This window comes from Sylvia atricapilla, chromosome 7, assembly GCF_009819655.1.
Source record: "Sylvia atricapilla isolate bSylAtr1 chromosome 7, bSylAtr1.pri, whole genome shotgun sequence".
Taxonomy (NCBI): domain Eukaryota; kingdom Metazoa; phylum Chordata; class Aves; order Passeriformes; family Sylviidae; genus Sylvia; species Sylvia atricapilla.
Genome location: NC_089146.1, coordinates 10,211,306 through 10,224,238, shown reverse-complemented (window position 1 = coordinate 10,224,238; position 12,933 = coordinate 10,211,306). Strand labels below are relative to the sequence as shown.

General features: G+C 40.9%; 1 protein-coding gene across 5 annotated transcripts in view; it reads left to right on the top strand.

Moving 5' to 3' along the window:
- ANKRD44 (ankyrin repeat domain 44) overlaps positions 1-12,933 on the top strand; it is a 130,349-nt gene that overhangs the window by 62,261 nt on the left and 55,155 nt on the right. For all 5 annotated transcript variants that reach the window (XM_066322570.1, XM_066322567.1, XM_066322566.1 and 2 more), the window contains exons 2-4: positions 138-221; positions 6,824-6,902; positions 12,420-12,490. In XM_066322570.1, the coding sequence (XP_066178667.1) occupies positions 138-221; positions 6,824-6,902; positions 12,420-12,490 (234 nt within the window). The remainder of the gene's footprint in view (positions 1-137; positions 222-6,823; positions 6,903-12,419; positions 12,491-12,933) is intronic.

The window sequence follows — 12,933 nt, the reverse complement described above, 5'->3', positions numbered from 1 at the left end:
AACTCCTGTGCTGAGGTACTGGGGTCACCCCATGTCTCTGGGCAGCTTTAGCCACTGTTAGCAGGAGTAAAATGCTCTCAGTTTAAACAGAAAAGAAACAAACCTGTAATGCTTCTGCTTCTGTTTTCTCGTTGCAGCCACCACTGGTCCAGGCAATCTTCAGTGGCGATCCAGAAGAGATACGGATGTTGATCTACAAAACTGAGGATGTCAACGCCTTGGTAAGTGACTTGCCATGTTGTGCACCGTGCTTGTGGACTGTGGCAGTGACAGTATTAAAAATGTCCTCACTAATTAACACATGAAAGAATGGAAATGATGGGGAAGTAAGAAATTTGGGGATTCAGTGGTGTCCGAAGTAGGAATCATTGTAATTGTCTTCAGCAGATGACTTTAAATTTTCTAAGTGTATGGTGATTATTCCAAATGTGCAGGTCAGTCAGGGACATTGTTTTTTCTCCTACTGAGAAAATGAATGAAAACAGCTGAAAATTGCATATTTTTACTCTCTGTAGGGTTTCCTTTTATGAAGAGTCTTTGCAGATCAGGAGCTCTTATGCATTTGACTCTACTTGAAGTAAAGCTTCACTGTAATTCTCAGCAGTGAGAGTAAGGAAGCAGAATCTTGGCCACAATTTGCCCACAAAGGAATTACTGTTTTGCAGATTGGCTTATTCTAGCCAGAATGGTAAGCAGCTGTGAACAAGTAGTAGTGGAGTGCTTTGGCACTTAAAAAAATATCTCCAAGTCAACTTGGTCTGTTTTGCAGAAATTGGGGTGGGTTTTTTCCCCCCTCTTTGATTTTAACTTATATCCATAGTGTTAGAACCAAGTCCTGTCAGTCCTGACTACAATCTGTTGCCTCTGAAAGTGGTGAGCATATAAAGCAGAATGATAATTTCCAGGGGTTTCCTGGATTTTTGAATCAACCTTCTTTTTCTTCGTGTGTTTCTGCCATGTAAAACCATCAGTTTTTTCATTGCTAACTCCAGCAGTTGGTCTGGTGTGGTGTTGGCACTGCAGCTTTTGCAGGTAGTGGGGTCCAGCTGTGTGGTTCAGAGCTGCCAAAAGGAGCTAGAGAGGTGATCCTACAGATCCACCTGACTGGGGCTCTGCTCTGCTTGCTGTCCAGTAGGAGGGACATTCCACTGTTCTAAATCTGAACCAAGACCTTGATGTTAAGCTTTCCCCATGATCATCAGTACCTGATTGCTTTCCTGCAAGTTCCTAAAAGTGCTTCCTTAGAGAGGCATCTCCCTTGAGTTTCCTCCTTCTTTGTTTTTGCTGATGATCTCAAAAAACCAAAGAAAAAAACCAAACCCAGCCAAACAAAACCCCCTCAGCAAGGTAGATGAACACCATAGCCCCAAAATTTCCTCTGTATTTCATGCTGGATTTTCAAAATAGCATTTCCTGTATGAGAATATTGTGGGTTTCTCCAATGTTTTTCTATCCTTTGGCTGCAAAGTGTGTTAGTGATGGTTGCTAGGGAGATGCTCTCAGCTGTCAGGTGCAAGATTAGATGAAGAATACATGTTTTGCAGATGAGTCCCATAGTACTTAATAGAAAAAGTCATGGGATGGTTTTGCCCAGAATACTGCTTACAATGCTCCAAATCCACCCAAAGAATGTTTTGCTTTGTCAGGAGCAAAACTCAGAGCTGTTCTTTGAAGTAATTAGAAATATACTGGTCAACACAAACTCTGAAAGTTGTGTTCTGAATAGGGAAGTGTCAATTGCTTAAAGTATCACTGAAGAAAGATGAAAAGATTTCCCCCTCATTGTGCTCTGAGCTGGCAATTTGCATTGCATGCTTCTGTTTCTATTTTAAGGGTGTTTTTAATTACTTCCATGTTAACATTTGGTTGCCCACGTGAGAGGAAACTCTGACACTGTTTGGCAGAGATTTCTCCTTTGTTGATCATTTTCATTGGCTGTCTTAACACTGGAATAGTTTAAATACAGGTAGGACACGGATACAAAGTAAAAGTCTGTTTTTGGAGCAAGCTTTGGGAATTTCTGAAGTTTAAAAAAATGTTGTTTTTTTTTTTTTTAATCTCCATCACGAGAAGTATTTGGAAGACAGAAGAAAAAGTGCGTGGAGAAACAACACAAAATTAGGAATGCATGTGCAGACTTCCCAAGAGAAAATTAATCTCAGGGAAGAGTTTGGAGGAAATCACAAGTTTGGAAGATTACTTTTTTTTTTTTTGTCTGGTAAAATAATTAATATCTTCCCAAGCCAAGGACTTGTTTGTTGATGAAAATGGCTACATTCTGGATACTGCTGTAATTGTGACTTCTATTTTGCAACAAAGTGAAATCTGTCTGGATTACAAGTGTGATTTTAGTTCATTCTGCCACCATAAACCTCATTTTGACCTCTCCAGTCCCTACCTCTGCTTCTGGAATTAGTAATTAATTTTTAAAGTTACGCTTTTCTAGCATAAAAGTCACTGTCAGCCTCGTGGAAGGCAATTGTTAGACGATGGGGCAGAAAGAAGTTAATTCTTCTTGCTCTAGAAGATCAAAGTATTTGCCTCTTCTGCTTCATGGGCACTTGGCAGTTTAAGACTTGGTCCAGAAAAATCTTTATTTCTGAGGCTAAACTGAAGACTTTGGGATGAGAGGTGCTGAAACGAGGATGTGCATTTTCAGATGGGAATTTCTATTCCCATGCAGAAGAAAGAGCACAAAGCAGAAAACATAAGTTACACAGCTTGACTTTCACCTTCACCTGTGGCACTCGCTGTCAAACATTTTGATTTACTCCGTGAATTACAGGCTTTAATAAAAGAATGTATGAGGAGGAGGAAATCCATGAAGCAGCAGAGATTTTCTTGGTACACCATCAGCTTTTGGCACTGAACAGTTGTAAATAGCCCAAGAAGTAGGTGCTCATAGGCTTTTAGCCTCTTCAGTAGTTCCTAACAGCTCCCAGTGTTTAACTTTTCTGAAGTCAACTTGTATCTGAAAGTTTTGTAATGGTTGTGCTGTTTAAATGAGGTATACTTAGATGTAACAACTGTAAATGGAGTGAATGAGCAGGAGGTTTGTTTCTGTCATTATTTTGGTTAGACTTGATCAGTGGAAGTTACAGCCATGCATGTGCTTCATTCTGCCACCCAGACACATTTTGAAGGTGGTGGGAATCTAAAGACTTAAGTAACTTGTTTTCTGTGGTGGATTAAACTCCTGTAAACTCCAACTATTCCCGTTAGCTGCTCATTCAGTTTGGTGACAAAGAATGGATACACACATTTATTTTCTGCAGCAGTTGTAGTCACATTTTAATAGTAAATAACTCTGTCCTAAGCATCACCTGATCTGAGCAGTTGCAGTTGATAGCAAAATTCAAATCCATTATCTCCTCTGACATGTAGGCTGTGCTGAGGAGAAAATGTAGGCCCTTTCCTTAATGTGCTTGATTATTTGACATGTGCTGATATGATTCATTCAGCTCACTGTTCTGCTAATCTTCATGTACCTCAGGCTCTGATCCAATAAAGCACTTAAGGACTAGTCTAACTTTAAGCCTGTGAGGGTTTTATCAGTGCCACTGTGATCACTTGAACAGTTTAAGCATGTGTTGAGTGTTTTTCCTGGGGAGGCCTTCTGTTCCTGATTGCCTGGCTGTTGGATTCCTAGTTTCTTTTATCTGTATTAAAAAAAAAAAAAAAAAAAAAAAAAAAAAAAAAAAAAAAAAAGTGTACAGATACAGATAATGTTTGCCTACAGCCAGCTTTCCTGTGAACTAATGTAGGCTACTAATAGAGTTTTCATAGAATCACAGAATGCTCTGAGTAGGAAGTGACCTTAAAGATCATCTCATTCCAAACTCCTGCCATGAGGGATACCTTTCACTAGAGCAGGTTGCTCAGAGCTCCATCCAACCTGGCTCTGAACACTTCCTCAGCTTCTCTGAGCAACCTGTGCCAGTACCTCACCACCTTCACAGTAAAGAATTTATTCTCAGTATCTAATCTAAACTTGCCCTCTTTCAGCTTGAAGCCATTTCCCCTTGTCCTATCACTACACTCCCTTGTAAAAAGTCGCTCTCCAGCTCTCTTGTAGGCCCCTTTTAGGTACTGGAAAGAGAGTTTATCTCATCTCAGCGTGATTTTCTAGCCATTGTTTATACCTTATCTACTGTCTCTTGCTGACCTTTTGTTCTCCTGAGAACTGCACTTGAAGCAGGTCTGATTATTTCTCTTAATGCTTTTTGTAATCCTGTTATCATCTCTTCCCCTCACTTACTTTCCTTGCCTTGATAATGTATGCTGAGCTTTGGGGTTCTGCCAAGCCTTTCCTTGAAACAACAACTCCTGTCCCTCTCTCTGTGCACAGGCCCCAGCCTTTAGGTGATTATTGATTTAATTCTGTGCTCCTGTCAGCAGCAGCACAGGACGAGGGGGCTGGATGAATGTTGGGGTGCAGGCTGGGCGCCCAGCCGGCGAGTGGGGAGGTGTGGTGTGAGCATCCCAGCTCTCAGGGGGACACACGGACTGTGGGGGGACAGACAGACAGAAGCCTCAGTTCCTCTGTGTCGGGGTCAGTGCTGGGCACAGTCTAAACAGGAACTCGAGCGTGTTCCTGCAGTGGGTATAGTCTGTGCATTTCTCCCTGCCTAACTCCCGAGAATGTTGCCTGCAGGGCTCTGCGTGCAAGTGAACACTGATTTGTGCCCGGTTGTGATAAATGGAGAAATGTTAGTGTTTTTCCTCTTGGAGAAATAAAGCTTAAATTCAGTTTTGTGACTAACTTGTCTTTCTCTGAAGACTTGATTCACGCTCCTTATGATTTGGCTTTGTATTGATTTTAAAAACTGAAAGCATAGAAAGCTTACAATTAGTTAGTTATTCCTGTTACGGAAGAGTAGAATTTTCTGTTTCACGTCCTTTCCTCCCTCAGTTATCAAATTGGCATGAGATTTACAGTTTAATACAGAAAATTGCTTGGTCTTGTATCATTAACATTCAGCTTCAAACTGCCCTGCTTCTGCCAGACTTGGCTGTGTTGCACTGACAGGTACAATGGCTATTACAAGTACTGTGTTGTCCTGAAGAGAGCTTCATGCATTAAAATCAGCAAACTAAGAAAAAAAACCCAGACTGGTTCTACTGTTAAATGTATGTTTGATCAGTACATTTTTTGCCCTGGATAGCCTTAGGGAATATGAAAACTATGGAAGATCTCACAAGCACCTACATAGCCTGTAGAAGCTGTTCTATGGTGTCAGGAATGAAGCATATGAGAGTAACTTGTGATATTGGTTCCTGAGTGAACAGTGCTGCATGGACACTGCTTGCTATTCTTTTAATTTACCTACCATGTGAGGAAGTGAAAGCCTGTAAGAGATCCCCTCTGACCTGTGACAATCAGGGTTTTATGTCACCCTGAGTGTTTTATGTACATGCCCAATACATAAGATCAAAACCCAACGCAGCAGAATTTGAGGACTACATATATTATGTATGTTTTAAAAAACCCATACAAACACAAAAATTAAACATGAATTGTTCTGGGTGATCAGTGGCTCTGCACTTCTCAGTGCTGGAAAACAATTCTCAACATTGCCATGACAAATGGTTCTGCTACACAGATTTGTCCATATTTATAGCATACTTTGAAGATATTCCAAAACAGCTTATGGTGGATGACTGCTTGGGCATGTTGAAAGTGATATTTTTCATGACAGGCTCAGAGATCTTTTTCAGAGACAGAGTGTAAATAAATATTGGTAGCCTTTCTCTGTTGGTATTGTTTGCAGGAAGTGTTGAATTTGTTACCAGTTTAAAATATTTAGTGCTAATAGGTTGCAATAAGTTTGATTGGTAAGGTCTCTTAGAACTTATTTTTGTGGTTCAGAAACCAAAACAAAATGCATTTAGGACTGGAAACAGGGATCAAGTAGCACAATGAGCAGTATTAGCAGTTCTTGTGATATTGTAATATTTAGCAGTTTCTTTTAAAGGCCTGTGTTCAGGAATCAGCTGAATAAAGCAATAAAATAAAGGGATTCTGGGAACCCTGTATTTATACCCTTTGGAATTTTTAAAAAAGTATCTTTAAAATGGACTCCTTGATTTGGAAAATTACATAAAAAAAAACAACAACTCTGGATGTATTTCAGAAGTTATCTAACTTCAGAAATTATCTATCATCTATCTATCTATCTATCTATCTATCTATCCATCTATCAATCTATCTATCTTAGCAATTCTTCTAAGTTTAAAGATAGATCTGACTGGTGATACTGTATTTATGTTTAAAGGTCAGTCAAGGTGTACATGCCCATCTTGGGCTGCTGTAGATATCCAGGCTATGGTGTACAAGAACCCTTGTGTAGACCAAGAGGAGCTTCCATCTTGACCTTGTGTGTGGCCACAAATAATTCTCCTGAGTTACCCTTTTGAAGACTCAGGTGTTGTACTTTTGATGCAAATTGCATTACAAAGTCTGATATCCAGAAGCATCTGGGTTATGTTGCTGTGGTACCTAAGAGTGGAAAATGTTTCTGAAAGAGACCTAAAGATGCTGTCTCTGCTCATTTTAGCTTTGATTTCATCTACCTGTAACAGGATGTCAGAGTAAAGGCAATGTCTCTGCAAGATCTGGTGGAAATGAGTGATAAAAAATAGAGGATTATGGGGAGGAATTGTGTTGTTGAAGCCTTGAATTTTGTTCTTTTGCTGGCTGAGATTGCACTTCTAATTACAAGCAGAAATGGATGCAGAAAAATGTTTTCAATATACACAAATTCTCTGCTCTTTAATACCGATGCCTGCACTTACTGACCATGCTTTATAACTGGTTTTGTAGGATGCTGAGAAAAGAACCCCTCTTCACGTTGCATCATTCCTGGGGGATGCAGACATCATTGAGCTTCTCATTTTGTCAGGTAAGGTATAGTCCCTCACCGGTATTAACTGGTAAATCAGCTCGTTTTAAAGCTACAAGGAATACACATCAAAGTGTATATGAGGGAGTTTTGGGCATTGTTTATTTCTGAGTTTCACAAAGCTGGTTGCATTTCTTGCAAGCTTAGAAAATATATTTAAATTTGGTGATACAGTCATAAAACGCAGCCTGTGACTGAGCAGAATTAATAAACAAAGTAACTAGCTGTTAACCACTTATAAAGCCTTCAGACTGACAGTATTTGTGATTCAGAAAATTGCTGAAGTACATACTTGAAATGTGGCTTCACATCCTGGAGTGCAGTCCAAGAATTCCTGTTAAACAAAAATTATGGAATAATAGCAAAAAAAAAAATTATAATTTAGCTAAAATGAAATGTAAGTGCTATTTACATTACAAGCATGTTTCTAAGAGTTGGGAAGTTTATGTGGATATTAGAAACTGTGTAGTAGGAAGTATCTAAACAAAAGGAAAAAAAAAGTTTCCCAACTGTTGTAGTGACAGAAAACATGATCAAAATATGTCAGAACAAAGCGTAGAGCAGTCATCTCTCAAGAAGGGAGCATAATTCATGGCAAACTCCTGGATGTGCTTGCAGATTTCAAAGGCAGTGTTTTTCTAAGCTGGATAACTGTAAGAGTAAAGCTTATGGGGATTGAAGAATGTGGGACTGAAAGGAACCTTATGGTACAAACTTCTAACCCCTTGCAAGCAGCCTTGCTATGCAATTGGTTCCACGAATTTTTAGACTGCTTCTTCAAATGAATTCCGTATATTTTTAAAAGTTATTTCAGAATTCTCAGCCCTTTGATTACAAGGCACCTTCTAATTTCCAGCCTTGAATCCTAGAATAATTCAGGAAGGTATTTCTGGAGATGACCTGAGCCAGCCTCCTGCTTAAAGCACCAAATTTCAAAGTCAGATCAGGCTGTTGATGAGTGCATGCAGACCACAAAATCATATTTCTTTGGCTCACCAATCTAGCCAGACCTGGAGAAGGCAGAAAATGAGAACTCACTTTGCTGTGGCTATGTGTTTCCTCTGTTCCTCTTGGGGGAATTTTGGGTTGCTTGATTGCTTAGTGAGGGTAACTAGCTGGGCATACATCAGATTTTTCTGCTCTGCCCCTGAGGACAGCAGAATGGTTGAAAAGAACAGTGCTCTGCTGATGGGTTATGCTTGGGTGGGTTTTCAATGTGCTGAATGCAGCACAGTTTTCTTCCCTGGGAGGAAGGAGTTAATAAATGTAATCTGTGCCTGTGTTCCTGCAGTGTGTGTTGTTTGTCACATCCTGCTGTTCCGTTGTGGTGTGAGGAGATTGCAGGAGCAATGCATTTTTTCAAGTTTTGCAAGCAACAGCACAGGCAATATCTTCATAAAGAGAAAGGTGAAATGGTTTATCCCATTTTTCCCAAAGAGCATCCAAAAATATCCCAGTGAACATTCCTGATGAGGCAAGAAGGCTTTCTAGAGTTCTTCTGGGACACTTAGTTCCAGCACCCCACTGCCAAAACGTCATCCATGGGTTGGTTATAGGGTTTGTCTGATCAACAGCATTAAATATAGGTGATGCATCTTGGAGAGTTTTTATATATCCAAGTGAGTTTGAAAAATTTATAATGTGGGCTTTTAAAAATTGAACTTCTTGTCAGTGGGACTGTGCTGGGGTTCAGTCTGCAGGAGCTGTGTGGATCTTTCCCAACTAGCTCAGCATGAGTCAAAATTAATTTTGTGTTGTATGTTCTACTTATTCATTGTTCTTTAATATCTGAAGTATCATTACTCATGGATGAGCATGAGTACTTGTATCTAAGAGCAGGTTTGGAGGTTTCTGATGGTTGGAGGAGCAGGTTTATGTCTTCTTATAAACACCTCTTTGTGACTGTGATCTCTCCACGAGCTAGGCTGCAAAGACAAGTGCAGCATCTTCCTTTGCTTCACCTCTTCAGTCAGCAAACGGTAGTAGTAAAAGTGTATCATAAAATATTAATCTGAATATAGCATTTAGTTACATAAGCAGAAAAGCTTCGTAGTTTGACTTAAAATGAGGTGGTGTTTTCACAGAGAGAAAGCATACAAACACTGTTGGTGTCAAGCAATATTCTTGGCATGAATAGAAGCTAGGAGGAGTACCAACACATTTCATTTTGTACAGTGTTCAGGAGAGAAATTAAATTAAATACACACCTTCTGAGATTTATGGTCCATGAACTGGTGGTGGCACAAATAAATGTAGTGTCTAATGAATGAAATTTCTGCCCAGGTGGTTGGAGACAGACCAGGAATGGCTTTCTAGGTAGCCACTGAAATGGAGTCTGTTTGGAGCTGATACAGGAGAGAGAGTGCCAGGTCTCTCAGCTGTGAGTCACCCTGGCCCATTAAATGTCAGAGCCAGAGAGGTTTACACCAGCTCCAAGGTCTGATCCATAATCATACAGTTAAGCTGGGGAAGGGTGCTGTGTGGTTTTGTTTTTCCAGGCTACCTGAAAGCAGGGAGCTTTGAGTACTTCTTCACCACCTTTCTGTCAGAAAGGAGAAGGACCAAGGTAACCATCTCACAGAAGGAGTCTCTGTATGATGCCAGTTGTGGATGTGCAAGAAAAATTGTCTGGGCAAACACAAGCTGCATTCCCATTTGTGCTGGTGCCTCTCCACATTCTGGGCTTTGAGCTGGTGCCTGAGGGCATCATGTTTGAGCTCAGTCCCTTACCCCTTGTTCCCCACCAAGGCACTTGCCATCTTGGCAATGCTACCTTGCTTGACTATTTCAGAAGGCTCTGGGCTTCTTGCCAAGAAGCCGTCCTTACATTGTGGTGGGCCTGTCGCTGTGTCTTACAGGAGAAGTTGGAAAGGTGCACTTAAGTAATGACATTAACAGGTTAAAGAGTACAGTTTTCTTCCTCCATTGACTATCCCTGATATTGGAGATTTAGACTGTGGAATCTAGAGATGTGGATTTGGCAGATGTGCTGGATGGAAAACTGTACTTTGGTTATGATAAAGAGATGTTATCTTTATTCCTGAAAGCCAGCATCGAGTTGTTTATTTCAGATCTCAAAAGAACAGAGGCAGTTTCAGATTTATTTCCTCTTCTGGCAGAAAAAATTGAGAGCGAAAATGGCAAAGATTACAAAACAGCCATATTAAATAAAAGTAGAATACAGAAGGTTTCCTCTCTGTTGATTTTATCTGTAACATTATATGTTATGTTATCTACTTCAGTCTCACAAAGCAAATCCCTACAGCTAAGCCTTTCTGTCAGGCTCAGGAAGAGCATGGTGGAGAAGGTAAGGCTGAGAAAAGGCTTTACTCTGAAAAGCTTTTTTTTTTAAAGTGGATATTTTATAGAATGGGTGGGTGCTGTGGTTATCTGAAAGGATTTTAAGTAAAATCTTTAAAGCAACTTATATTTTCAAGGAAGATTGTGCTATGAATGACAAAATTTACACCAGTTTGAGTGTTTTTCTGCCCTCTTTGTCCTTATAGACACACAGATTAATTTATGGACTATTGTAGGAAGTGCACTGAAACATGGTTAAGGTACTTGGTCCAGAGTGAAGAAAGGGACACTGAATTTCTGGTTGACTTTGAGGATATGTTGTGGGATGGTCTTGAAAATCTAAGTTTCTGGGGTTTATACACAGCCCATTTTAGGTATATTAGCATGTTCTAGTGCACTTAGTCTTTAAAATTGGATTTCTGTGTTACTCTGCTTTCGAAGGGCTGTCCTCAGGACTGTCACAGGATGGGCCCCCAAGTTCCTGGAGTGTAGAGGATACCTTTGAAAACATGAGCATTGCAAAGCATAAGGCAAAGCCCCAAGGCAAATACAAAAACAATTTCTAAACCCGAAAAGAGGAATTTGCTGTCAATCACTAATCATTCACGTAAGCATTTTCCATCTCCAAGACCCCTACCAGGCCAAATCAGGATAATGGAAGATGCCTTGAAGTCTTGATGGTGGAGAAAGTTACTGCTTTGTTGGTCTCCAGAGCCTCACACAGTTCAGGCAAAGGGCAGGATGCTAATGTTTCAGCTGTAATGGCCTTTTCACGAAGACAAAAGAAGGCAAAAGCTTCCTTGCTTAGACAGATTAATTAGAAAACTCTCTCAAACTGTGTCTGTTCTAAAGTGTATTTTTCCAGAGGGCAGGTTGTACCACCAGCTACTAGGTTCTGAGGTGAGTTTGGAGGATTGCTTCTAATTGTTGCAGTAGTTATGAAAGTGGCCTTGTTTTCCTTGCTGCCAAAAAGCTACATCCTGACTTGTGGAAATATGCAAGAACTTGTTTCTTCTCTGATCATCTAGCACGATTCCCAATAATCACTGTGATTCAGAGGCAAACATCTTAATATTCCTGAGAATCAGCTCTCAGAAAGTACTGGTGATTCAGAGAGTGGGATTTATTAATTACAGCCTTTTGAATGCACTTAAGTTATGGTGCAAAATGAAGCTTAAGCATCCCTTTGTTCATGAAGTTCAGAGGCTCACCCAGGCTGTGTGCATGACATCTGGGCTTCTCTTCATTTTTTTTCTGCATGTGCTGCCCTTCTCAGATTAATACTGCTACCTGCAAAATGTGAGGTACAATATTTTCATGTTTAGCCCTTTTAAAAACCAGTTTCTCTCATCCTTATCACTAGATTTCCTTCCTGAGGTATCGCATCAGTGAATAGCTTTAGTATTTCTTGCAAACAAATCTTTTTGATTGCACAAATGTACAGGATACCTTTTTTAAAGAAAAAAAAATTGACTCTACACTCAGCCAGTAGCACTGTAGTTGTCAGATATTCTTCCTTTATCCTTTTTTTCTGGCAAGCCAGCCCAAATCCATCCTCTTGTCCAGCTGCCCTTGTCAGAGCACCTGGTAGCCCTGAACTGCACAGGAGGCAGATCAGAGGTCTTCTTCATCCCTGCTCTTCTCTTGTTTGACCAGTAACACCCACAGAACCTGATGCAGTAAGTGCCCAGTTTTGTCTCCAACCTGAGCATTTCCTGGTCCTGTTTTCTTGATCCCAGCAGGATTTGTGAAGCAGGGAAGTGGTTGTTTTTTGGTGGTCTGCCTGATGGAGCTGGAAACAAGAGATGGTTGCTCAAGCTAGTTCCCTTCATTATGTCTGCAGACAGCAGAGTGCTTTGAGCAAAGGGCGCTTTTCTTCCCCCCAGCTGTATCAGCTGATCTTAAAAAATGCATCTAGATAGACACACGTGTCCACGCATACATATGCAATTCCTTCCAACAAATCTTGCTTCTTTTGTGTCCTGTAAACAAAGCGATTCCTAATAATAGTCCTGTCTATCCAGTTCCTTTCTTTCTGCGTCCTGCTTTATCTATCTGACATCTGGAAATGCATTTTCAAGGTGAACATGGTGCCAGGAGAGTCCTGGGGAGCACTGGGAGTACCATGTACTCAGCTCTGGTTACTGGGAAACAGCTGGGCCAGGCTCTCAGTGTCACACCCAGGGTGTGCATGTAACCTCTGCTGTTTATTTGCAGGCGCTCGTGTCAATGCCAAGGACAACATGTGGCTGACTCCTCTCCATCGAGCAGTTGCTTCAAGAAGTGAAGTGAGTAGGATTTCATTACCCTGCTTTGGCACCTAACCAACATGCTGGGGGAAGAGCAAACCCTGGGGAGCTGTGGGAGGTGGCATGGGCATGCAAAGAGGGAAAAGGCATTTCCTGCATGCAGGGCATTGCAGCTGGAGGCCAGCATTCATGAGTTACCTGTAGCTGCTCTTGAGACTTCATGTGCTTCATTTCCACCTTGCTATACATTACCATAGCACAGGGATTGTGAGCAGGACTCGCATGGGATAGAGTCCACAGTGGTCTACAGCGCCCACATCATCTTCAGGTGATGAAAAAAGAGGAATAAGTCTGTGTGGGTGTGTGCATGCTGTGTGTGTGCCAGAAGGGAGTGGATGTGGACGTGATCCAACATGCATTACCACGTAATTTGTTTTGGTTAATTACATTTCAAGGTATCCGTTAGGTTTTCTGTTAGTGCA